Source organism: Mustela nivalis (genome assembly GCF_964662115.1).
Source record: "Mustela nivalis genome assembly, chromosome: 12".
In the NCBI taxonomy this organism is placed as follows: domain Eukaryota; kingdom Metazoa; phylum Chordata; class Mammalia; order Carnivora; family Mustelidae; genus Mustela; species Mustela nivalis.
In genome coordinates, this window is record NC_139031.1 from 103386020 (window position 1) to 103413927 (window position 27908).

General features: G+C 38.4%; 1 protein-coding gene across 4 annotated transcripts in view; it reads left to right on the plus strand.

Moving 5' to 3' along the window:
- Positions 1-8165: 8165 nt before the first annotated feature.
- Positions 8166-27908, plus strand: part of VPS41 (VPS41 subunit of HOPS complex) — a 175983-nt gene continuing 156240 nt past the window's right edge. For 3 of the 4 annotated variants that reach the window (XM_082692549.1, XM_082692550.1, XM_082692552.1), the window contains exons 1-2: positions 8168-8232; positions 16441-16479. In XM_082692549.1, coding sequence (XP_082548675.1) covers positions 8212-8232; positions 16441-16479 — 60 coding nt within the window. In that variant the 5' untranslated portion in view covers positions 8168-8211. Of the gene's footprint in view, positions 8233-16440; positions 16480-27908 lie in introns of all 4 variants that reach the window. The other variant, XM_082692551.1, reaches the window with a different exon arrangement.

A 27908-nucleotide genomic window follows, 5' to 3' on the forward strand; every position in this document is an offset into this window, starting at 1 on the left:
TAGGAGCTGGTTTATGGGAATAGCAAGGCCAGAACTTCCCAGTTTGAAGCAAGATCTTCAGGAACCAGAGTGAGGGACAGGCACAGAGGGAGAGCATGTCAGACAGCTCTGGGAGGCAGTTGGTAGAGAGTTAGGGTTTTTGGTAGTGGGGTTCCTCTCTTACTTTCCAGGCGCTTATACGTCAAAGAAATTCATGAAGTTTATCAACTAGGGACACCAGACCTAGCTGCTGCATTTGGTGAGGACCAAGGCAATGATTTTTCTCCAGTAGCTGTCAAACCAGCTGGAAATACCACACGAAAGTCTAACACAGATTACCCAAAGATATAGGTCTGGCTTCTCCTTAGTGTGCAATGTGATCTTACCTTTCATTTTGTAAACCTCCTTTTTCTTCATATTTTCCTTGGTATGGTTTTTATTTGGGGGGATTTCCCTAGTGGTGCTTAAAGTCATTCCTCTCCTTAAAGGGACAATCAAAAGGCTCTAGACTTCATATCTGAGTCAGGGGCTGGTAGCTAAGGCTGTGCTGTCCTGTGATAACAATGCCGGAAATGGTAAACTCCTTGGTTATCATATTCCAATAAATGACTGGAGAAACACATTGAGGTAAACAAAGACAAAAACAAAAACAAACAAAAAGACCCTGGGGTGATTAAGTTTGGTTTTCTTCATGAACCAATATTCAAAATAAATACAAACTATTAAACCCTAGTTTTGTTGTTGTTGTTGTTGTTTTTAATTTAATTACTGGAACTGCAATGGTAGTGTTTTCTAATGTTCAGACCATACAGATTCAGCAGTATTGTGGATTAGTTTTCTAGCTAAGAAATATATTACTATTTAAACTAAACAGGAGATTATTAAGTTTCAGTAAACTAATATGCTCGTTATGTTACATTTTGGAACATGGTTGGGTATGGCCATTGTATTCACCTGCAACCATAGAACCTTCTTCCTCTTCCTTTTTTTGCTTGTATTCTTGTTCTTTTTCAATGTTTAATGTCTTTGTGTCTGAAGGATGTGAGATATATGGAAGAGAAAGGGTCTTGCTCCACAAACATACCTTGAAATTGGATTCTTGCTGAAAAATGGACCTTGTTTCACAAATGATATTTGGATCCAATGGCAGGATGTGTTTAAGTATTTTGTTTCAAAATTTTGATTGAAAATGAAAGATTCTTTATAAAATAATACATTTCCTTGGCACAGCTAAACACCTGGATTCTGAACAGATTGAATTCATGCTTTAAGTTAAAAAATTAGTTTTGTGCTCTTCTGTCAAAAATATGAAAGAAGTTCGGTAAGTGGATTGCATATAAGCAGTCTATGTCTGGGGAAAATCCAAACAGATGGTCTTTGAAATATTTCTTAGTAAGACATAAACTAGGAAATCCAAAGGATGAATAAAAAACTTAATAAATTATTCAAAATTACCACATAATAGTATTCAAAAGTTGTGTTTAAGGCATTTATTGATAGTTCCAAAGAACTTTCATGACAACTTCAAGGGACCGCTGACCAAGCCATTCCATTTCTACACAGTTTTCTAAGGAAATGTTTGTAAAATGGACAAATGCTCAAAGAAACAATGTTTATCACAATATCATTTATAATAGTGAAAACTGAAAGCAATCTACACATTCAAAGTAAGGGATTGGCTGCATAAATTACAATAACCAACTCAATAGAAGACTATACAAGCATCGACAATTCTGTAGCCCCATGTTTATATAAGTGGAATTACATTTATGACATATTAATAAATTTTTAAAATTTATATTAATAAATTTTAAAAATTTGCCATATATCTATAGATTACAATCCAAATTGTGTTCAAAATTCACATATAGCTATTCCTATGTAGAAAATCTAGAAAAATAGTCCCTCAGAATATTGCAATGAACATACATACTCTCTCCATACATTACTGAGTTATATTTGACAGATCACTTACATATTACCATTTTCTTTTTATGAACAAATTAATCTTCAGCATTCCCTTTAGAAATCCACATATGTGAAGTACTAACATACATAAAGTGATGATCATTTATGGGAAGTTACCATGGAAAGAGTAACTACTGGGATTTTCCACTCTCACAATGGGTAAGATACTATTTTATGTTCTCTATAGTTGTACAGAAAATGACATTTTCTTTTAAAAAGGGGGAATGGCAGAGGAAGAGAGCAAGAGAATCCTCAAGCAGACATCCCCTTGAGCCCAGAGCCCTACTCGGGGCTTGATCTCATAACTCTGAGATCACAATCTGAGCCAAAATCAAGAGTTGGCCACTTTATTGACTGAGCCACCCAGGTGCCCCCTCCCAAAATACTTCTTAAAGAGCAGTTTCAGGTTCACAATAAAGTTGAAAGAAAGGTCCAGAGATTCCCCTTATATGTCCTGCCCCCACATATGCAACTTCCCCCCAGAGTGGTGCATTTGTTTCAATGGATGAACCTGCACTGACACATCACCCAAAATCCATAGTTTACATTACAGTTCACTCTTGATGTTCATTCTGCGGGATTGGACAATTGTTTAATGACAAACATTCAACATAATGATACCTTCAGAGTATATTCACTGCCCTAAAAATCCTGTGCTCTTCCTACCTATTCTAAACCCCTCTTGGCCACCCCCAGCTCCTCACCACTGGCAACTGCTGATCAATTTACTGTCTCCATAGTCTTGTATTTTCCAGAATGTCATTTGGTTGGAATGATACAGTATATAAACTTCTCAGATTTGTTTCTTTCAGTCAGTAATATGCACATCACTTTGTTCCATGTCTTTTCTTTTATTGATAACTCATTTCTGTTTAGTGCTGAATAATATACTGTTGTTTGGACATACAATTTATTTATAGACACTAAATAAACTGGGCATACAGTTTGTTTATTCATCTTTGGAAAGACATCTTGTTTGCTTCCAAGTTTTACCAATTGTAAATTAAACTGCTATAAATAGGTTTCTGAGTAGGTTTTTATGTAGACATGTGTTTCCAACTTTTTTTGGATAAATACCAAGGCACGTGATTCCTAGGTTGTATAGTAAGAGTATGTTTTGTTTTGAAAAAAATGACAAACTGTCTTCTAGAGTGGCTGTACTCTTTAGCATTCCCATCAGCAATATATAGCACATCCTTGCCAGCATTTGGTACTGTGAATGTTCCAGATTTTGGACATTCTAATAGGTGTGTAGTGGTGTATGTCATTGTTGTTTTAATTTGCCTTTCCCTGATGACATGTGATGTGGAGCATCTTTTCATATGTTTATGTGCTCTCTGTTTATCTTTTTTGGTGAGCTATTTGCTAAGGTCTTTGTCCTATGTTTTGTTTTTGTTGTTGTTTTTTGTTTTCTTACTGTTGAGTTTTAAGAGTCCTTTGCATATTTTGGATAACAGTCCTTTATCAGGTAAGGCTTTTGCAAATATTTTCTCCCAATCTGTGTTTTGTCTTCTCATTCTCTTGACGTTGTCTCTTCAAGAGCAGAAGTTTTACATTTTAATAAAACCTAACTTATCCTCAATTTCGTTCATGGATCGTGTCTTTGGTGTTGTTCAAAAAGGCATTACCACACCCAAAGTCGTCCAGGTTTTCTCCTTTATCATCTAGGAATTTTACATTTTTGCATTTTACATTAAGGTCTATGATCCATTTTGGGTTAATTTTTGTTACGTGTGTAAGGGTGTAAGGTCTGTGTCTAGATTTTTTTTTTTTTTTGCATGTGTATAGCTACCTAGTTGTTCCAGCACCATTTGTTGAAGAGCCTATCTTTGCTCCATTGTATTGCCTTTGCTCCTTTGTCAAAGATTGCTTGACAGCACTGAATCCTCCAAACTAAGAACATGGAATGTCTTTTTACTCATTTAGTTCTTTTTTATTTTATTAATCAGTATTTTATAGATTCCTTGTATAAATCCTGTACATATTTGTTAGATTTATATAAAAGTATATCAATTTGGGGGATGCGATGTAAACTATGTTGTGTTGTTCATGTCAAATTCTACTTGTTCATTGTTGGTATGTAGGGAAGCAGTCAGTTTTGTATACTAAGCTTGTATCCTGAAAACTTGCCATAATCACTTAATACTTCCAGAAGATTTTGATCAAGTCTTTCAAATTTTCTACATAGACAATCATGTCAACTGTGAACAAAGAGTTTTATGTCTTCCTTTCCAATCTGTATATTTTTGTTTTTGTTTTTTGCCTTGTTGCATTAGCAAGGACTTCCAAAATGATGTTAAAAATGTTGAGAGGGAATATCTTTGCCTTATACTTGGTCTTAGTGGGAAAGCTTTGAGTTTCTCATTGTTAAGTATTATATTAGCTGCACGTTTTTGTAGATAGTCTTTAACAACTTGAGAAGGTTCTCTCTATTTCTAGTTTACCAAGACTTTTCATCTTGAATGGGTGTTTCTGTGTTTATTGGCATGATCATGTGATTTTTTCCTTTTTTAGTCTATTGATTTAATGGATTATGTTAATTTATTTTTGAATATTAACCAGTCTTGCATACCTGAGATAAATCCCACTTGATTGTGGTCTGTAATGTTTTTATATATTTTTAAAAAGATTTTATTTATTCATTTGACAGAGAGAGAGAACATACGCAGGGAGAGCAGGAGAGGGAGAAGCAGGCTTCCTGCTGAGCAGAGAGCCTGATGTGGGCCTCAATCCCAGGAGCCTGGGATCATGACCTAAGCCAAAGGCAGCTGCTTAACAACTGAGCTACCCAGGTGCCCTAAACATTTTTTATACAATTTGTTAATATTTTGTTGTGGATTTTTGGATTTGTGTTTGTGAGAGATATTGTCTATGGTTTTCTTGTTAATGTTTTTTGTCTCATTCTCTTTTAGAGCAATGCTGGTCTCATAGAATGAATTAGGAACTATTCTTTCTGCTTCTGTCCTCTGAAAGAGACTGTAGAGAATTGGCATAATTTCTCCTGTAAATTTTTGGTATAATTCACCAATGAACACATCTAGGCCTTTTGAAAAGTTATTAATTATTATTATTATTATTTTAAAGATTTTATTTATTTGACAGATAGAGACAGCAAGAGAAGGAATGCAAGCAGGGCGAGTAGGACAGGGAGAAGTGAAAGACCCGCGGATCCCCTTACCCAAGAATTCAACACTGCCACAGGATGCAAACAGCAAGAGGTTCTTTATTGTTACGCAGGCGCCTGCGGGTGGTCAGCGCGCGCCTGCGGGTGGTCAGCAGCTCCTGCTAGCTGAGCACACCTGGCTGGGGTGGTGCAGGAATTTTATAGACAGGTACAAACAAGTCCCGGAAAGGCGGGAAGGGGAAACAAAGAGGGGAAGTTTGACCTTATTACTCAGCAGAAAGACATCCTGTCTACGTGACTATGCAGCCCCCTGTCTACGTGACCCACGTGACCATGCAGCCCCCTTGCCTATGTGACCAGGCCTCGGCTATTAGGAGAAGGTATCTTGTTCAAACAGGAGACAAGTGTCATACCCTAAAAGCCAAGCGGTTACAGAAAGGCAAAAGAGCAGTTACATTGAATTCAACCCTGGGGGAAGGGTCTTTTCATTGCAAGGGGAGGAGGGGTACTCTTACACAACAAAAGAGCAGTTAATTAGTTAACGACGGGGGAGGGGGTCTTTCAGAAGCAGGCTTCCCGCTGAGCAGGAAGCCCAATGCGGGGCTTGATCCCAGGACCCTGAGATCATGACCTGTGCCAAAGGCAGACACTGACTGAGCCACCCAGATGCTCTGAAATGTTGCTAATTATTGATTTTCTTTTTTATATATAGAGAGAGAGTGGGAGGGGGAAAGGGAGAGGAAGAGGGAGAACCGCACACAGGTTCCACACCTAGCTCAGAGTCCAATGCCGGGCTCTATCTCATGATCCTGAGATCATGACTTGAAGCAAAATCAAGAGTCTCACACTTCATGGACTGAGCCACCCAGGTGCCCCGATATTATTTTTTCAGTAGATATAAACATAACATTGACTATTTCCTCTTGGGTGCTTTTAGCAGGAATTGGTTTATTTCATCTAGATTATCAAATTTGTGGGCATAAAATTATTTACAGTATTCCTTTATCATCCTCCCAAAGTCCACAGAAACTGTATTTTATGTCTCCTCTTTCATTTCTGAGATTAGTAATTTATGCCCTCTCTTTTTCTTAGCCTGCCTTATTGATTTTACTGATCTTTTCATAGAACCAGCTTTTGATTTTGTTGATTTTCTCAATTGACTTTTTGTTACCATTTTCATTGATCTGCTCTAATTCTTATTATTTTTCTTCTGGTTACTTTGGATTTAGTTTGCTTATCTTTTGCTGGTTTCCCAATGTGGAAACTTAGGTTATTGATTTTAAAATCTCTCTTTTTTTCTAATGTATGCCTTCAATGCTACAAATTCCCTTCTCAACACTGCTTTTACTGCATGCTACAACTTTTGATGAGTTGTATTTTCATTTTTATTTATTTCAAAATATTTAAAAATATTTCTCAAGAATTTTTTTTGACACGTGTACTGCATAGAAGTGTGTTGTTTAAGCTCTGTATTTATGATTTTCCAGTTATCTTTCTGTTACTGATTTCTGGTTTAATGACATTATGGTCTATGAGAAGAAGTTTTATGATTTCTGATCTTTTGAATTTTTTAAAGTGTGTCTTATGGCCAAGAATATGGTCTATATTTGTGAACTTTCCATGTGCATTTGAGAAAAATGTTTCCTCTTACCATTATCTCCACAGTTTAAAGGTGGGAGGGTGAAGGAACAATGGGCAAGAAAAAGCGGGTGATTTGACATAAAATGAAAGACTGTTGGGTTGAGGACCTCTTAGACTCTATTGTACATATATTTCCCTTGGGGTTATTATTAAAGCCCAGCTTTGGGCTCTAGATTTTTGGAGGGGCCTAAAACTCTTCAGTTATAATAAGCTCCCAGATGATATTGATGCTCCTGGTCTGTGGACCACACTTTCAGTAGCAGGAGGTGAGAAGATCTCTTATACAAGATAGCCCAAAACTCTCATTTCACAGGAGAAAACTTGGGGCTCTGAGGTCAAGTGTGAATTTCATCTTGCCAACAGGCACAGTGTGAACCTGCTAGCCTGTAGTGGGTTTCTTCCACTAGTGCATCATTCTGTATCCCAGTCTCTTCACTTTCCAGTCTGTCCAAAAGGAAACAGAAGATCCAAGACAGTACACTGAATGGGGAAAAGCCTTGGGGAATCCAGAGTCTCTGAGGTTTGAGGGAGCAGAGGAAATTCTGCAGTAAACTTTGGCTATCTTCAATCAAACCCACTAGAGTTTTATGGGTGAGCCTAGATCTTATTGGAAAAAGATAAAATTACAGTTTTTAAAGGAAAATCTGAAAAGTAGACGAGATACTACAAATGTCTGAGGATTAGAAAGAAGAGCTCATAATGTCCAGAAACATGGAGAGGATGAAAGAAATACAATGGTTTTACAGATTTTACCAAGGACAAATTTATATTCTATCTTAAATATTTACTTATAGAATAGATCCGATAAAAGTTTAACAATTAATTTAATGAAACAACAGTTTTTAACTTCAATGTCCAGATGCCAAAAGAAGATTGCAACTTAAAGCGGTAAGCAGTACAAGCTAACCAAATATTTTTGAAATATAATTTTTTATCTGATTCTCCACTGCCAAGACTGACATATGCTTTATATTCACGTAACATATTTTTTTAAAAAAGGACAACAACACTTGTAGACTAAGCAGCATTTGCTAATAACGGAGTCTTTGGCATTAGACACAGCCAAATTTTAGTGGTACTTCTGCCTCTCACAAGTTTTGTGACCTCTGAGCCATAGTGTTCTCTATAAATGGGGAAAGCACTAGGGATTGCCAGAAGGATTAAAAGAAAAAATTCATCCAAAACTCTAACCCTGAGTTAGAGTTATATATAATAACTGATATATAATAAATATTAGTAAATAATATCATAATCATGAGACCAGTAAGAGCAACAGTAAAATAAATCATAGAATTAACAACGGTTCTGCTCAGATTCCGCACAGTACAACTCCACTGAGCTTGGAAAGTCAGAAGCAGAGATGAGGCCCAATCTGCTCACCAACTAGAAAAGAAGTCTCGGTCAGATGCTGCTAAAACTACATTTCCCAGGAGCCCCTGGGCCCCAGTGTCTCGGTTTCTCTCATTTCCGGGTCTGTCATGTGACTCCCCGGGGACACCATGGCGGAAGCGGAGGAGCAGGTAAAGGCTGTAACTGTTAGGCAAAGGAGTGAGAAGCGAGGATGAGCCGGTTGGGGCTTGGAGCGGAGCGTGTTGGGTTGCGGAGCTGCGGGAGGGCGAGGCAGGTCCGCCCACGGTGGGGCGCGCAGCTGGCAGTGTCCGTGTCGGGGAGCAGGGGAGCGGGTGGGATGTCAGCTCTGGAGGGCACCCGGGGGAAAGGGCTCCGACTGCACCCCCGGCGTTGGTGAAGCGGCCTTGCTTTGCCGCTGCCCGGTGGTCTTTCCTCCGTGAAATTTTGGCTTGAAGTCAGCCTGTCCCAGGGACTGACTGCTCTTGGGGGAACGTAAGAGATGGCTTGAGTTTTGAGGCCGGGTGATTGAAATTTCAGTTCCTTTCCAGTCGAAGTTAAGGCAGAGTTGCTTTGCAAAAGAGCCAGCTAGGAGCGAGGAGATGAGTTTTGTTTCGTACCTGTTGTTTTTAGGTACAAAGCTAAGTCAGCTATGGCGTGCAGCCGTGGTTAAGTGCATTGTTCTGGATCAAGAATACCTACGTTCCCGTGGTGGTTCTCTTTCTTAATATGTGACATTGGGCTAGTTATTTAACTTTAAATCTAAAATGGAGTTAAAAGAGTGACTTTCTGTGAGAGTGGTTTAAGAAAGAATAAGTTAGTACAGCAGTTAGAATGCTTAGTGAAAGTTGGGCTTAGTAAGGATTGCGTGAGAGTATTTGTTGCTGGCGGAACATCAGGCTGCAAAGCCGACCCACTTGGCAATGGGGCGTGGAGTTTAGAGGAGTAGTTAGTGATGGCGATAAGAGTTATTTTCCTACAGGCGGTAGTGGTAGTAAAAGTTAGTTGAAATGAAAAAGTGACATCAAGAAGACAGAAAAGTGCAAAGGCCAGAATGTGAGGAAATACCTTTTCTTTCTTTCTTTCTTTCTTTCTTTTTTTTTCTTTTCCATTTCCAGGACCATTTCAGGTTGTCATTGTTTTTCCTTACAAATTAACAGGGTCATCAGTTTCCGTAATTGCTTCTAAAAAGTGATTTATGATGAGCTGTACCATAACAAAAGAAGTTTAACTAGTTGATAATTTGTACCATTTGTAACATACTTCATTTACATAATGAAAATTTGCGTTGGGTACATTTGATAAATATCAGTAATTAAGAAATAAGGTAGAAATTGGGTTTGGGTGGTCATTGTGTTAACAGGAGTGTTGCTACCAGCCACTGAAACCTCCCTTTTCTGATCTGGTCACTTTAAAGGAAAAATGCTCGTTAAGCACATGTAATTTCATGAGTCATTGCTAGGTTTGATGATAGTGGTGAAATTGGTTTTCACTCTGTTGGTCTTTCAGGTTGAAATATAGCTTATTTGTAGTCTGACTGAAAAGTAAAAAGCCAAGATATTAGATAGAAGATAGTAGAAATGGGGAAAGTAGTGCTTAGTATTTATTTAGTAGTGTTTTGTATGGAAGTTTGGCAAAGTTGTCTTATGGAAAGAGCACGTGTAGAAAGTTAGTGATATAATAAGAATGCTTTGAATTTTTATAGCACTTTCCAGTGTAAACCCTTTATGTCACATTTGGTCCTTGCAAAACAATTCTGTATGGTTAATGTTTATTCTGATATATAAGTCAGGACAAGCACTTGCTCTGTTCCAAACATTGTAATGGCTTCCCATTGCCCTCTGAGGAAAAGCCAGACTTGCTTAGTAGAATACTTGAGTTGCCCTTTAGAACCTTGTCCCAGATGCTCGTTTTCCCTTTTCTGACTTAATTTTCCACTACTCTTCCCTGCTTCCCTTCTGTTACTGGGTAGCATCAGATACACTTGGCTTTCTTACTGTTCATTCAACAGGCTGGCATGTTTCTACCGCAGGGCCTTTACTCCTGCTGCTCCCTTTTTTGACCCCAGATATCTATAGGACTTTCTCCCTCAGTTCTTTCATGTCTTTAACCAAGTGTTATCTTTTTCAGTGAGATCTTCTTTGATCATTCTTTGAAACCTCTTGCATTATTTTCCTCCTTAACACTCATCACCATCTGACATAGTGTGTTTTAAAATTTCTGTTATTTGTTCTATATGTTTCTATGTTCATTTCTGTATATTCTCCCCATTAGAATGTAAGCTTCATGATGGCAAGCATTTGTTCAGTGCTGTTTGCCTGATATCTAGAATAGTGCCACAATATGTGTTAAATGATTGAATTGTGTACATAAGCAAATGGGAATTCAGACAACTAAAGTAACTTATTCAGGCTTATATCTATAATAAGCCTCCAGTCTTCTATTGCCAGAGTTCACAATTTTTCACTAAAATACTCCACTCCACCTTTTAAAAAATACTAATTCTCATTTTAGCTGATTAATTCTGTTAATTAATTCTATATTATTAATTTAATTCTAATTTTTAACTAGAACCTAATTCTAATTTTTATTTATTTTATTATTATTACTTTATGAAATAAAGTGAGCCCTTATCACCTTAATAAATGTCCTTCAAGTCATGATTTCACCTTTGACCCTTTAACAGTCTGCATAGTTAGAGAAGGCATTCATTCTATCACTATCATTCTCAAAAAAGACCAATATTTTGTCAATTGCAGAAAGAAGCAAACATTCACAAATTGTCCTGTTCATTTTTTAAAGCTAGTAAATAATTTTACCTACATTATCAGTCCTTTATAGGTTAACGGTGGTTAGACTTTTCTCACCCTGCTTGATTTGTGCATTTCACAGTAGGAAGCCATTAAAATCTGGCCTTTCATATATAGTTTTTTAAAGGCTAAAAGGGCACAAAAGGGGAGGTAAATGAATTTACCAATTGTTCTGTTCTGCCACTTTGAACCTTTTAGAAAATCTTGACATAATTCCCTCCCCCGAACACTTTATGAATTGAGATGTGTATTAAAATTAGCTACAATGATGGGTTAAGTCAAAAGAAGCTTTTCCTTGGCATCGTGCACTCTCAATACAAACAGCCCTTTATGATGCGCAGGACAAAACTAAATCTCTCCTCTTTTCTGAGCATTGTATTCTTTGGTGATTGTGGGTTTTTTCCCCTTTAATTCTAGAAAGAACCAAAATGGTAAGATCTGTACTGAATTAACATAATGTAATATAGTTCATAGGCTCTCAAACTAGGAAATCATTTTTTTGGATATGATTGAACATTTTTTTAAGTCATTGGGAAATCTTTGTGCTGGGTATGGTGAAGGTAGTTTGCAGAAATAACTACATATATATTACATAGTTCACAGAAAGGACTAATACCCTTTATTCTGCCTGGAAATCTTCTAACCAGCAGTTTTACTTAGCTCTAAAGTGATTTATAGGTGACCTTCATTATCACAGATACCCAACAGTATTTGTTCATACCTCTTTTATGGATAACATTCTGCTTGAAGTCTGGTTGTTTGTGTATTTGTCTTATGTCTACTACAGATTGCTGAGTCTTCAAGAATAAGGACAGAGCCTGCTCATGTCTGTATCTCTCACAGGGCTAGTGCTTTACAGGTACTAGGTGCTTAATAAAATGTTTAAATGAATTCATTAGGAGGAGAATAGCCTTCTGAATTGAAAATGTCAAATTATAAATTAGATGCAGTGGAATTTGTGTTGTTTTATCTTAACTTGAAACTTTTGCAAGTTAGTAATTCATATGTATTGTGGGTTGCATTTCCCACATTCCTGCTTTGCCATCCCCCCAGGTACCCCAAACCATCGGGGAGCCTAGTCTATTAAAATATTTGATCAGTCAGACCACATATTCCTTGACAAGAGAGGAGAGTTCCTTTTTTTTTGAATTTTCCCTTTACATTTTAGAATTTGGGGAATTGTTATCCTTATCATCGAACATTTACTGTTTATCAGATGGCAGTTCAGGAGCACGTATACTCCCCCGTGATTGTGCCCCATGTGGAAAATCTAAGTCAAACCAACAAATACTTCCCTCAGCTTTCTTGCCTGCAAACTGGGGCATTTACTTTCCGGAACCCTTGTGAGTATGAAATGAGATAAAGTATGTTAACGTGGCCAGGTCAAAGTGTCTTTCTGTGTCGGATGACAGTTTATTATTCAAACTTGGGCTTTGCTCAAGAATGTAGTAGTCTCTTTTTTTAATAGTTTGATCGAGATCTTTTAAAAGCAACTTCACTAATAACAGAAGAAATAAAGCCAGACAAGAGTTTGCTAAAACAAAGAATCAGAAATTTTGGGAAGATCCACTCTTTACCATCGTGTAACTAAAGTGTAGTCACAGATTAGCTTAGCTGGATGTGCTTATTGCCTTATGAGTTTTTCCTCTCCTTTGTCTGGACTGGCTGGCTGAAGGCCGGTGTCACCAGCTGATTATTTGTGGTTTCTCTGGTACCCACATTACCGCTTCGGAGGGGGAGCCCTCCTCAGGTCTGGGGTTCTGTGTTTCATGCAGCTCCCGGTTCTTGGCTGTTCATTCACCCTTGACTCTGTTTCTTCTGGGCACTTGCTCCCTCCTCATTGTTTTTGTTACCAAATGCTTGTGATTCGAGGCTCTTATTTAGACTGACTGCATCAGAGACTGTGAAGATGGAGTGTTTGCCTGGGTGTAGCCATTTCCCCAAACGGAGTTTATGTGATTGTGATGCAGTCAGATTTGGCACTGGGTCACTAGGTCGCCTCGCTGGTCCTTTTTTCCACACTGGGCAGACATCCAGGTTTTCCTTCCTTTGCAGACTCGGATGAGTGTGGTAGCTGAGCCTGTGGGGCTCAATGGGGTTGGTACCCTGAGTCTGCCTGCTCTTGCCTGCTCCCCAGGTGCTCTTTCAGCTTTCCTACTCAACCAGGCTTTTAGAAATTGAGGCCTCAATGATACAGGAATAACAGATACGTATCACACAAATATATCCTCTTATGTCTGCCTGTGTCTGACATTGGGATCTCTCTCACCCTGTCTTCCACTACGCTTAGCTGTGTCACCCAGTCTGTTGGGAAGGAGAGAAGGTGGCAGTGCAGCAGAGAAGGTGGCAGTGTTTCAGGTCCATCCCCAAGCCAGGCTGATTGCCTGGGGCCTGGGCTGTGCTGTCTTTCCTCAGAGCAAACCTTCCCGGGGCTCCAGCCTCCATTTCTTCCCCAGATATTGCACATACAACCCCCCCCCCCCATAGTATACAGGTTCAAGAGGGGCCATGTCAAGGCACCAGGTTTGTTGGATATGTGATTGAGTGTAAGGGATTGGTTTGCAGAACAAGTTGTTGAGTTTAGCTTTCAGCTGTTGCCTAGATTTTGTTCTGCTTCACATTTGCATCACTCTGTGCCTTCTGGCTCATCATGTTTGCTTCAAACAGCAGCATAGTTTTTTTTTTTTTTTTACTGTGGTAAAATATGCATAATATTTACCACTTTACCCATTTTTTTTTTAAGATTTTATTTATTTATTTGACAGACAGAGATCACAAGCAGGCAGAGAGGCAGGCAGAGAGAGAGAGGGAAGCAGGCTTCCTGCGGAGCAGAGAGCCCGATGCGGGGCTCAATCCCAGGACCCTGAGATCATGACCCGAGCCAAAGGCAGCAGCCTAAACCACTGAGCCACCCAGGTACCCCCACTTTAACCATTTTTAAGTGTATGATTTGGCAACATTAAGTCCATTTGCTTCATTGTTCAGCCATTACCCCACCATACAACTCTAGAACTTTCTGTGATCACAGACTGAAACTCTGTACCCATTAAACACTAATCCCCCTATCACCCCGCCCCAACCCCTAGTCTATTCTGTTCTACTTTCTGCCTCATATAAGTGGAATCTACAGTATATTTCTGGTTTATTTCACTTAGAGAACAGCACAGTTTTGTAACTTGTATTTTCAAGATTTAAGTTCTTTAAAAGAGTGTGAGGTTAAAAAATGTTTGAATACCACTGACTCTTTCTGAATTGTAACCTTTCTCACCGTTCAGCCTGGCTTCTTGGATCCTTCCCTGGGACATTCACTTGCTAACTTCTGGTTTGCCCCTCAGTCTCTAGAACATTAAACACAGGGGCTTATTGAGTGGATGAAGCTAAGAAACAGGAGGCCAGACTGATTCCTGAAGTCACTTGTGCATTGCTTCGGTGGGATTATGGACAATATGTGATTTCTCTTGAGGCCACAACTACATTTGGGAGGTTTTTGCTGGTGCTGGGGGTTTAGAGTGTCTGGAGTAAATATTCTCACTGATACCAGCAGCCCCAGGAAGCTTCTCTGAGACCCTGGTTTTCCCTGAAAACTTGGTTTTCTGAGAGCCTCATGGTGCATGGTGTTGGATTCTGGTGCTGCGTGCTTTTCAGTACAGAGCAGGCATGTAATTTGATTTTGAGTTTTGGGTTGATATTGCTGCGTGGGGACATAATACTTTTGTTTTAATGAAGAACATAAATGGGACATTTGCACCTTTCCCCTTTGTACCTCGTTGAATGGATTTCAAATAAGAATGGATTTCAAATAAGAAATTTCCTTAAGAAATTTTTTCTGGAAAGAGCAGTCCAGTGTCCTTTTAAAGTCTTGAGTTGGGGAATAGGAATCTAGGTGCAGGTCACTGGCATGGTCGTCAAAGCCTCGTTTTGCTGATGTTAGTAACTCAAAATATTCAGGAACAGTCAGGGGCAGAAAGGGTGTCAGAAGTCATTAAGTTCAGCCTTTAAGCCTCAATGTTCTTACCTCGAGGGTCATTAGGAAATTCTAAGATGCTAGGTGCAAAGCATTTAGCATTGCGGGGATATATATAATAGATGTTCAGTAAAGATGTCAGAATGGTGACTGTTAATAATAAATGGAGTGTGTCCAAAAGAGAAGGATCAGGATGGTAAGTGGATGAGAACCAGGATCTGGGGATGGTTAGCACAGAGGAAAAACAATTTAGAAGGGCAGGCATGATACGTGTCATTAACTTTGGAGAACTGTCAAATAGTAGAATTGGATTTTTTATGTGTCTTATTGGTGCTAAGAACAAAAAGTTACTGTGGAGAGATTATAGCTCCAAATTAATGGGAATTTTCTAGTACTTAGAAGAACATTCCAACTAAATAGGCCACGTTGAGATTTAGAACAGATTCTTAGGTTCCTCATGGGTAGTGATACAACTACAATAAAACTCTTAATTACAGGTAGCATTCGTCCCCATTTTACAGATGGCCTTTGAGAGCAGGAACTGTATTGTCCACAAGGCATTCCACAGGCAGCCTGCACCTTCCAGGTTCTTCTTAATTTTCCATGAATGAAAATAAAATTCTTTCAAACACCAGATTTGTGTCTATGCTGCTATACAACTTTTGCCGAGTAATATATGCATCTAACTTGCTTTAAAATGTTTATTTTTTTTTCTTGAAAACTACTAGTCATATCTAAAATGTCCTTGCCCCATTTTTTTGTTCTTTATCTCATGGATCGTTGTAAAATGCTTACATTCAGTGTCAGCATATTAGTTGTAACTTTTTATTGCTATTGATATCTATAAGTACGTTAAGTAAATCTTCATTCTGCTGACCTCTTTGAGGATGCATGGCATCAGCAGATTCTCTCTTTCACTGGACAGGTGAGAGATTAGCAGGATCAAGTCAATTTTTTCCCTTTTTGCTTTGTTTTCTCCAGAGCAGCAAGATTCATTGTCTAGCAAGGGGGAAACTGTGTTAAATGGCAGAATTTGTCTTCCAGTTAATGGTTTAAAGAGTGAATGTAAATTATGGAGCTTGTTTGCACAATGTCTGATAGGTACTACTCTAGGGGAATTCTTTTGTAAAAAGCTGTTTAAGCGAGACAATCATTTTGACTTCACCAGATTAATAGCACAATAATTAATAGCACAAGGGCTTTTCAGTATAAAAATTGGCTTATAGATAATTTGAGATGGCAGTTTCCTCTTCCCTTCCAAGATCAGTAAGTAAGGCTGCTTTGCCAGACCTGTTTCCATTTTTAGCGAAAGAAAGTGCTTTCTGTGTACTCACACGATAGTTCCTGAGGCCATTCGTTAACCTGCTGTCCACTCGAGGGAGGTCAGCAGGAGCTGGGGGTCTGGGTAGCCCTGGGATAACCATCTCAATTCTGCCAGATGTGGGAAGTTGTGGGAGGCCCACAAGGCGTGGAGTCTTTCAACTGTAGCTGCAGATTACTTCCCAGAAAGGGCAGGTGGATGTGGATGGTGGGGATGGGATGACTCTTTCCCCGTGTCTTATTCTTTTGTCATCCTTCTGACTATTTTCCCCCTCTATGCTTTGTAGGAAACTGAGTCTCTCGAAGAATCTACAGATGAGTCTGAGGTAAGATGGTGGTTCGGGAGCCTGAGGATTTCTGGCTCACCATGGTATCTTGAGCTTTTTCTGCCTTATTAAATGAGACATTGCTGAGGATTGGGGGGTCAGGTAAAATAGGGCCGTGTGTGATTGAGCCTTGGGGAAGAACGTGACAGTTGTCTTTAAAAATATTAAATGGATTGACTTAAACAGGAAAAGGAATGCTTTCTCCTGATATTGAGTAGTAGTTAAACCCAAAGTCTGTTGGCAGTGGGAACTTTGATGCAGTTTTACAGACTAATTTTGACAGTTAAAAAAAAAATCTATATTTTAGGGGCCCCTGGATGGCTCAGTTGGTTCAGCATCTGACTTGATTTCGGCTCAGGTCGTCCTCTCAGGGCTGTGAGATGTAACCCCAAGTTGGGCTCCCCACTGGGTGTGGAGCTTGTAAGATTCTCTCTCCCTATGCCCCTCCCCCTTCCCCCACTCTTGCGTGGGCGCTCTTTCAAAAATCAATCAGTTTGTTTTAAAACAACCACTATAGGTTCTCTAATATTTATTCTTTCTTCATTCTTTTAATGAATATGCCATGTTTACTGATATAATTTCTAAATCATGGAAATTATAGTTTATTTCATAAAATAAGAAGGAAAGTAACTACCTGAAAAACTGTTAAGGAGCTAAGTTGTGCTAAAGGTTATATTTTAAGGAGAATAAAAATATAAAATAATATGTATCTATAAATGTATAACATATATCTATAAGTATGTAATAAATATAAATATTTATATATTTATAAAAATAGATTTTTAAAAAATTTTTTAAAGATTTTATTTATTTATTTGACAGACAGAGATCACAAGTAGGCAGAGAGAGAGGAGGAAGCAGGCTTCCCGCTGATTAGAGAGCCTAAGGCGGGGCTCGATCCCAAGACCTTGGGATCATGACCTGAGCCAAAGGTAGAGGCTTTAACCCACTGAGCCACCCAGGCACTCCAAAAATAAAAATTTTTTAAAAATTTTCAAGACTATGCATAAGATATGAATTTAAGTATAACGCTAGTGAACTACCAATTTAATGGGTGGACTATTAATAATAATTACATTTTTTCCTTTTAATATTTCATTTAGCTCAGAGGAATGAAAAAATATCTATGATAACCTGCTGGAAATTCACACCAATGTGACTGTAACCAATATAGTCTATAAATTTAGGTTGATGCTGCATACAGTTATTATATGGATTTTGTTTGCTTTTTCAGGGAAAAGGTGGGTTTAAATGTATTCTTCTAGAGAACATCTTATGTTATGCTACTATGCATTTGCAGTTTGGCTGTAGAGCCATGATTCCTAATATTTGTGCTGCTGAGGATCTCTGATCCTCTCTTTGGGGCCCCTGATAAGGCACTACAGAATTTGCTTATCGATACGGTATAATACTTGTTGATTTTTTTTTTTTTATAGAGAGAGAGATCACAAATAGGCAGGCAGAGAAAGAGGGGGAGCAGGCTCCCCACTGAGCAGAGAGCCTGATGTGGGGCTCGATCCTAGAACCCTGAGATTCTGACCTGAGCCAAAGGCAGAGGCTCAACCCACTGAACCACCCAGGTGCCCCAATACTTGTTGATTTTTTAATAAAATCCTGAAAAGCAGTTTAGCTTCCCATTCTCATTTTTGGAGATTTCCGGTTAACCATATTCTCAGAAACACTGGTATAGAATTCTGCAGTGTTGGAGCCCTGTCCAAGAATTTCATTTCAGAGGATGTTGGCAGCCACCTAAATAAATCTTTCCACACATCCTTCAGATACTAAATGGATCCACAAGGAGAACAAACGAAACACACATAACTCATCCCTCCAACGTAATCAGGAGACAGGGTGTGCTGTAAACTTCAGTGTAAGTGGGGGAATACATATCCAAAACCGGAAGAGCCAGCTTCGGATTGAGTCTGGAGCTGAGTCCAGTGGAGGCGAGTTGGAGATAAAGACACTGTAGCTGAGTTCCAGCAGGAGTGGTTTCATGCAAAAGTGTCCCCTCCCCCAGGAGGGAATCGGCCCCACCCTGAGTGGACAGTCCTGAGAACAGGTCTGACAGCTGCTGGATCTGAGCACTGGCTGTTGGGGAATTTAAATGAGGGGGTTTGACAGGGTGTGGGACCAGAGGGGACAGTGTTGGGATGAGGCTGGTACTGGAGAGAGAGGGGAGGCATCCCTTGAAAGCATGGTGGTGACATTATAGGAGTGGGGGAAATTAAAGGTACGAAGCAGGAAATCAGGATACTTGCCTCCCCTCACGCCCCCAGAAAAGATACCACTTACTAAAGAAGATGCCCTTCATTTACCCGTGTAACTAAGAGACCTAGTAAATCATTCAAATAACCTCGTCCTCTTCATAGGAGCACCTCTTGTTGCTGTCCTGGCAATCTGAGACTGGTAAAATTGAACTGGAATGGCAGGGAGCATCCATTCAAAAAACCATGGTGAGGAGAGCAAGTGGAAACCAAACATTTTCAGCTGAAACAAGCAGCAGCATAACACTCCATCATAACTTGAATGTCTTTAAACAAGCATTTGTAGATAGAGAAAACTATCTTAAAACAGAACTTTTAAAACTCAGAATAGAAATGGACAAAAAACTAGGAAGGAAGGAAGGAAATAAGAGCTGACCACTTAGGAAAGACATAGAAGGAAAGGATCATTCTTATAAAGTTGACGAAACCGAGACCGGAAAGGTAACCTGATTGTCTAATCTCAGATAGCTCGTTCACAGAAGTGAGTTCAAACCAAGCCCCAGATCTGGGCTCTTTCCATCATTTTTCCTGCTGGCTCTGGTGTCTTCTGCATCGGCCGGGATGGAGGGACTGTGGAGGCAGGCCTTGGGTTCCTGTCTCAGCCATACTTTGTACCTGCTCTGTGGCATTGCACACAATCTCTCTGTCCCTTGTCTCCTTCATGTGTGCCGTGTGGGTTGCCCCGAGGGCTAGATGAGATTGCTGTTTGGGAAGCATGTTGTGCGGTGCCTAGCATGTGGGAGGCCCTCCCTGAAAGCTAGTGAGCCTCAGCTTGTATTTTAGAAGGAGCGCTGGTCTCCTCTTACAGCCTGGGGCTTCAGCTGCAGGGCTTGGGGAGACTCCCGGAGACTCTGGGACCCAGGGTGGTTACTCTCCCATCCGGGTTTTCATTCGTTCATGGGCCAACAAAGGAGTCAGGCTGGTGATAGGCCAAGTTTGGGCTTTTTAGTATGATGAGTTGGTTTATAATCCAGTCTTTGGAGCTGTTTGTTCTGGGTGTCTCAGTTTGAATCATGATCTTTCCAGATCCATGCTCGAGATTGTAAGACACTGTTCTGTTGCCAAAAAATCTTTATTTTTCCTTTTCTCCTCTTCCTCTATCGCCCCACTAGGTTTTGTACTCAGTTCAGCTTTCACAGGGCAGACATTTCCTTCATGTACTTCTCCCTCTTTATTCAAGTGCTCAGATAGTTTCCATTTCTGCAAACAACAATGTTTAGTGTTTTCAACCATGAATTATAGCAGTTTATCTGTTTTCCTTATGAAAGCCACATTTCTTATAGACTGGGCCTTTATACTGAGAAGACCCTAGTGTTAGGTTTTTCTGAAACTCTTATTTTTAAAGTTTAAATGTAATTTTAATTAAAAAATTTTTAATTGTGGTAAAATATACATATTTTATACATATAAAATATATACATAACATATATATAACAAGAATTGCCATCTTGGGGCACTTAAGTGACTCAGTTAGGCCTCTGACTCTTGATTTTGGCTCAGGTCATGATCGCAGAGTGATGAGATCAAGCCCCTCTTTGGGCTCACGCTCAGTGTGGAGTCTGCCTGAAGTTCTCTCTCTCCCTCTGCCAGCGCTTGAGCTCTCTAAATAAATAAATACATAAATAAAATCTTTTAAAAACTTGCCATCTCAACCACTTTTAAGTGCATAGTTTAGCATTGTTAAATACATTCACATTGCTGAGCAGCCTACCTTCAGAACTTGTTTATCTTGCAAAACAGACAGAAGTTCTGTGTCATCAAATTACAACTCCCTATTCCTCCACCAGCCTCTGGCAATCACCCTTCTACTTTCTCTGTCTGAATTTGACTGCTCTAGAACCCTTATATAAGTGGAATCATGCAGTATTGGTCTCTTCAGAACTGGTTTATTTCATTTAGCAGCATACCCTTAAGGTTCATCCATTTTGTCACATAGGTCAGGATTGCCTTCTTTTTTTAAGGTTGAGTAATATTCCATGGTATGTCCATACCACATTTTACGTGCTCACCCACTGATGGACACTTGAGTGGCATTTACCTTTTGGCTTTTATGAGCAATGTTACAAAGAACATGAGTTTAAAAGTATCTCTTTGAGACATTTTGCTTTTAATTCTTCTGAATATGTACTCAAAAGTGGAATTTCTAGATCATATGGTAATTCTATTTTTAATTTTTTGAGGAACCACTATACCATTTTCTCATTTTCCATAGAGACTGCACCACTTTATGTTCCCAGCAGGAACGCATGGGGGTTCTAATTTCTCCACATCCGCATCAACACTTGTTTTTTCTTTTTTTTAATAGTAGCTGTCCTGACAGTTACGAGGTGATATTGTGGTTTTCATTCATTTTCCTAATGATTAAGTGATATCAAACATCTCTGAATAAACTTTTTGGCCATTTATATATTTTCTTTGAAGAAATGTCTGTTCAAGTTCTTTGCCCATTTTCAAATTGTGGTTTGGTTTTTGTTCTTGAATTGAGGAGTTCTTTATATATTCTGGATGTTAGTCTGTATCAGATAAAAATGGATGGATGGATGGATAGAAAAGGATAGAGATACACATATTGTTTTTATATATAACTCAACAACCTGTGAATAGAATAGATGGATAGTTGACATATAGATACAGATCTATAGAGTTGTGATTTAACTATGTCTCTATAAAGAATATAAACAATATAATACATAAAAAATATAGGGGTGCCTGGGTGGCTCAGTGGGTTAAGCCTCTGCCTTTAGCTCAGGTTATGATCCCAGTGTCCTGGGATCGAGCTCTGCTTCCAGCTCTCTGCTCAGCAGGGAGCCTGCTTCTCCCTCCCTCCCTCTCTCTCTTTCTCTCTGCCTTCTTGTGATCTCTCTCTATGTCAGATAAATAAATACAATCTTTAAAAAAAAGAAAAATATATATATATATATCTCCATATCTCAGTTAGACAATTCGCAGTACTTGAATAATTTCTCCCATTCCATAGGTTGCCTTTTCACTGTTGAGTGTATTCTTTCATGCATAGAAGTTTTAAAATTTTGATATAAGTCCAGTTTATCTATGTTTGCTTTTCTCCCTGTACTTTTCATGTCATATCCAAGAAATCATTGCCACATCCAGTGTCATGAAGTTTTTCCCTTAGGTTTTCTTCCAACTTCTCATTTTGTGTGTTCAAGAAAGAAGTATTAACTGCTCAAAATTGTCTGTGTTTTCTTCATTATTCTTGAAACCTGCAACCAAATGAAATGAAATTTCCAGGTGTAGTATAATTAATGTAATTGAAAGTGGTGTATATGTCAGTATGTAAAACTTAGGAGGATTTTAAGTTGTGCTTTGCTGTTAAAGTAGAAATTCAAAGCTGTATTAACAACCAAGAGCGTACGTTAAGCATCTTGCCTTCGTGTTAATACTACATGAGTTTTTGCAGATTTTGTAGGATAAAGTGTGCCTTGCCTCTACTATTTTTTTTCTAACATATAATCCACTGTGTATTCCACCTTGATATGATAAGCCAGACTGTTCTTAAATGGTGTTTTACTTTCGAAAAGAGTAACACAGAAGTATGTGGTCAGAAGAACTCCTTCTCATTTTGAAGCTTTAAGCTTCTGTCAACACTGGGGACAACTGCTTTGGTCTGGGTGGGGGCTGAGTGCTACAGGAGCCCAGAGGAATGGATGATAAGTCAGGAATGGCTTTGCTTGGAATCTTGAAGATTTAAGTATGGAAGATAAATCTAGGCAGAGGCTGCCACAGTCTTTGGGAAGAGATCGAGTGATGAAGGGGCACACACGTTCAGCCAGCGAGCTGGGAGGCTCTGGGTGTGGCTGGAATGTGGAGGAAGCTGGGGGAATGAGGCTGGACGAGGAACTAGGGTGAGGCTGTAGAGCTACGAATGTGTCAAACCAGACAGTTTAGACTTGATCTGTTGGACGCTGGGGAGCCAGCGAAAGGCATGCTTATTGGGGGTTGGGCACAGGGGTTGGTGACAGATGAGCTGGAAGGAGAGACCCATTTCAGGAAGTTCTAGTGCAAGCCCCTAAAGAGATCACAGGAATGTAAGTGTCTGGGCTAGGCAGGAGCAGAAGACAAAGAGGAAATGCTTCTCAAGTTCCAATCAGGAGGAAGTGTGGATAGCATGTGAGAGTCGATCTTGGTAGGGGAGTCAAAAAGATTCCAAAACGTCTAGTTCAGCTGTGTTGTAAGAAATTGAGTGAACTCCACTTTTAGGCAGTTAAAGGAAAAAGACATTTTAAACTTGAAGTTGACACCTCTATATCCAATTCTTTCTTTGAAGTGGTACTTTTCTAATCCATTGGTGACTCCTTTTCTAATCGTTTTGGTCAGGCTGATACAAATAATATGCTTTCATATTAAATATGGTTTTAAAGAAAAGCAAATGAGCAAGCTAATCTCTGGGATTTTATTTCTAAAAATCCTCCAAGGTACATGCTGTAGAGGAGGTTTGGAGTGCTCTTTGGAGCAAAGATGGTGAATGGATTGAGCAGTGTTCACAATCTATTTTGATAATGAAGATAATAACAAAAACAAACAAATTTATTGTAGGAAGCAACAGTTGGCATTTTGGTAAGCTCTTTAGATATGTTCATTGGCCCAAGTTTTGGCCATGGTTATTGCTTCTCTTTTACAGATGAAGAAATAGAGTGTTTAGGTAACTGCCAGGGATACTCGCTGGTAAATGGATTTGAATCCCACAGTCAAGACTCCAAAGCCTGGTCTTCTACTGTGTCCAACTTCCCTGTGATCTCTCTGATTTTATTTCAGACTTTTCCTCTGTGTTCCTTTGTAGAATTGGACAAAATTAAAAAAAAAAAAACTCCCTTGGAACTCCTGCCTATGTATAAAATGATATTTTGGGTGATGTTACAGATTATGGCTTGTTCAACTAGTAGGAAAAGCAATTTCAGAATCTTTGAACTTTGCCTTATTCTCTAGAGAAAAAAGAATTGTCTTGCTAATTTATAGATAACATTAATAGTTATAAACTCATGTTTTGCCATAAAACAAGTGATTCGTTAAGAAAATAATTATAAATATTTGTAAAATATAAAATAAATGTTAGTTACTAAGTTATATCCCCTTCAAAAAGTACATTCATCTTTGGGTAGGGGCGATTTAGCTGCAAGAGTGTTCATTGCAACTTTGTTTATAATATAAAAATTTGGAAACAGTCCGGATGTCTGGAAAGGAATTATATTATCTTTATAATTGATAAAAGCATTCTACAAAAATGTCATTTAGAGCAGAGGGTGGCTATTTCTATAAAGGTATAGGTAGTAAATATTTAAAGATTTGCATACAAAGAATACTGAGGATATTATGTAGGTATGTAGCCATATGAAAATATAAAAACCTGCTTGAAAGCTATATGAAAACAGGCATCCAGCTATAGACGGGCTGTTTGGAGTTTACCAATTCCTGATTTAGAGTATAATCCAGCTTTTTTCCACCCTCCAAAATCCACATGTAAGCACAGAAAAAAAGGTCGCAGGACTGTAGTGTCACTGGGTCATGTGATTCTTATTTATTATCATCTGCCATTATTTTCTAAGTTTTTATAAGTATGCATTACTTATATAATTAGCAAAATGATACAATTTTTTTAATGAAAAAAATTAATCCCTGTACATATTCTCGTAGTATTTTGTGTCAATGTTACAGAGCTTCTGGGTTGCAAAGCAGTGGGATTCAAAATGAAACTGCGTGTTTTTCCTTCCTTACCTCACACTAAAACAAGGGAGTTAGGGAAAATGTTTGGTTTCTTTCATGCTCTCTTTATTTCAGCCAATATTTTACATAAGACAGAAATTGTTTTTAATGCTAATAGACATTTTTTTCTTAAGATTTTTTTTTTTAAGTTTTAAGTGTTGAGAGAAGTGTGGCGTCACATGCAGTTTTAAGAAATAACAGAGATTCTCTGTACCCTTCACCCCATTCCCAAAGGGTAACATCCTGCTTCACTCAGCTGCAACATCACAACCAGGAAATCAATATTGGTAACAATCTGGAGACCTGACTCAGATTTCACAAGTTTTACATTCACTCATTTGTGCATGTGTACGGATGTGTGTCAGTTCTTTGCACTTCTGTCATGTGTCACTTCTATGACATGTGTGCACTTCTGTCACTGCAGTCAAAGTGCAGTACTGTTCACCATGGTTCCCTTTTATAGTCACAGCTACTCCCTCCCCCCAGCTCCGCTATCTGTTCTCCCTCTCCATAACTTTTTCATTTTGGGCACATTATATGAATCGAACCATACAATGAGTGTGTAACCTTTTCAGATTGACTTTTTCTACTCTGCCAATTTGTCTTTTAATTTTTGTGGTTAGATCATTCACATTTAAGGTAATTATTGACATGTTAGGGCTTAAGTCTACCATCTTCTGTTTTCTCTTTCCTCTGCTTTTCATTTCTCTTATTTCTCGTTTCTTCCCTTTCTGTGAGTTAATTGAACTTTTTTTTTTAAAGTTCTAACAATTTATTCATAGGTTTTTTTGTTTTTTAAGTGGTTGACTGTTCTTTTCTTTCAGAACTTGAGAAATGTTCTGCTATTTTTTTCTGGCCTCTGTCATTTCAAATGACAGGTATGTTGTCCTTGATGTTGTCCTTATGCTTCTCTGTAATTGTGTCCTGTTTCCTGGCTGCTTTCCAGATTTATTTATTTATTTATTTATTTTGCCTTAGTTTCCAGAAGTTCAGTTATGGTTATGAGGGCTCTTGGTGTGGATTTCTTCAATTTATCTTACCTGGAGTTTGCTCAGCTTCTTGAATCTGTAGGATTATGTCCTTCACCAACTTTGGAAAGTTTTCAGCCATTATTTCTTTGAAATCTTTTTAAGTTCCACTCTCTTCTCCTGGGACTTGAGTAACTTGAATGTTAGCCCTTTTGTTATTGTTCCATAGGTCCCTGAGACTCTGTTCTGTGTTTTTCAGTCAGTTTTCTGTCTTGTTCAGGTTGGGCAAATTCTATGGATCTGTTCTCAAGTTCATTGTTTATGTTCTTTCTCATATCCACTCTAATGTTGATGTTATCCACAAAGTTTTTTCTTTTGGTTATTTTATTTGCCAGTTCTAATGTTTACATTTTTTAAAAGACTTCTGTTTCTTTGCTGAGAAAGCCCATTATTTCATTTGTTTCAAGAGAATTTATAATTGCTCTTAGAAGCACTTTTGTGATGGTTGCTTTAAAATCCTTGCCAAATAATTCTAACATCTGATTCATTTCATATATATATATATGCATTTTAATGAAGCTAATATTTAAATCATGAAGAATCATCAGTTTAATTTTTTTCAGGTCCATTTACATGCCATGTGTTGTGCTGAGTGCTTTGAGTAGATTATTTCATTTTAAGATGAGCTACAGTCCTATCAGGTACGACAGTAGGCAGGAGAAGTTGGCTATGCCACAGTATAGTTCCAAAACTGTAACAGCTTAACACAACACAGATTTATTTCTGAGTGTAATCAGTAGTGCAGAGAGAAGTTTTAGCATCAACAATACAGAAATGTCATCATTTTCCATAGGGTCTTTCCTATTAATGGACCAGAAACAATATGCTGTGGCATACTTTGGCCATGGAGCCGGAAACTGAAGCAGCTCTGCTTTGTGGAGCGATGTATTTTCTTAAACCTGGCTTACTTCGAATAGGTGTTTAGTGTATTATTTATTTAGAAGTATATTCCATCTTTCTTCGAAGAGCTTAGTGTGCTATACAAAGAGCTTTGTAGGAGAAGCATCAAATTGTTAGCCTAACATTTCAAGATGAAACTCGCACAGCAAAGGGAGAAATAACGGAAACCACCAAGCTAAGGAGGGGGCGGCAAGGAAGAAGAGCACCGAGTGAAACAGAGAGGTAGTGAGTGCGCTTTGTACCAGGTGCGGGTTCCAGCGAATGCGGCCCAATAGCTACACCAGACCTCAATTCTGCCTGTGTACATTCCTTTGAAGTGAAGATTGCATGTAAATCATTGTATGCTGGGCCTGGGCCTGGCATGTAATAACAGAGAGAGTTAATTAGTGTCATCACTCTCTTTCTTTTTGCTACCATTATTAATAAATGTGCCTCCTTAAAGAGATGCCCATTCAAATGTGGCTCACTTCTCACAAATATGATCAGAATACCTTGAATATGTTAGATATATTAATTTTAATAAGTGGACCAGTAGCTCAACCTATTTAAAGTAAACCTACATTCATTTTATATTGAATGAGAAATTAATATTAAAATAAAATGCAACTTCTGGATGCATCAGCCACCAGGATTGTTCTTTTCAATTTTGTTAAAATGAAAAGCAGTCATTGTGAGAAATCAAGAGATAGCTTTTTAAATCAGAAAATGCATCACAGAAAAATAATTTATTTATCTTTCCTGGTGGGTAGAACACTGTGAATCATTTATTGAAACTTAAATTGATTCTTTACATATATTAATTTTAATAAATTTAGAGCAACTAGTAACTAAAATGGTAATGTTCCTTGTTAGGAGATTGATTGCTGAGAAAAATGGAGCATGGGGTTATAATATATCCTTCCAAATAGCCTTTGGGTCAAAAATTTGCTCTTTCATTTAATGAGCTATTAATATTAACAGGTTTTGCTGATTATTGCATCACTCAGGCATGGATAAACATTCTCTTTGAAGCAGATATTATAAAAATTATATGTTTGGAAACTTAATAGAAACTTTCTGAATATAAGTACAGAAGTACAGATTTGTGAACCTGTATTTCTGCCATTTGTTAGAGATTTAAAAGATGAACATGACTCTGGTATGATATATTTTTGAACAGAGTTTATAATTTCAACTACCTAGGAGAGAAATTATTTTAGGCAGTCCAAGATAGACTGATTGATCATTTTACTTATTTGGCAAATATTTATTGGGTACTTTTACCTTGTGGGTGCTAGGCTGTGCCAGTATTTTATGAAGGAGGCAGACAGTAAATAAAAACTTACATATTTGGTGGTAATAAATGTTGTGGATAAAAATAACATTGGATTAAGGGATTGTGGAGTGGGCCGAGGTGCTGTTTCATCCTGGGTGCTCAGGGAGGGCCACAAATTTGACATTTGACTAAATACATGGGATAAAGATTTTGTGGGTAATAAGAAGAGCAAACACAACACCTTCACGTAGGGTTGCTGGACGT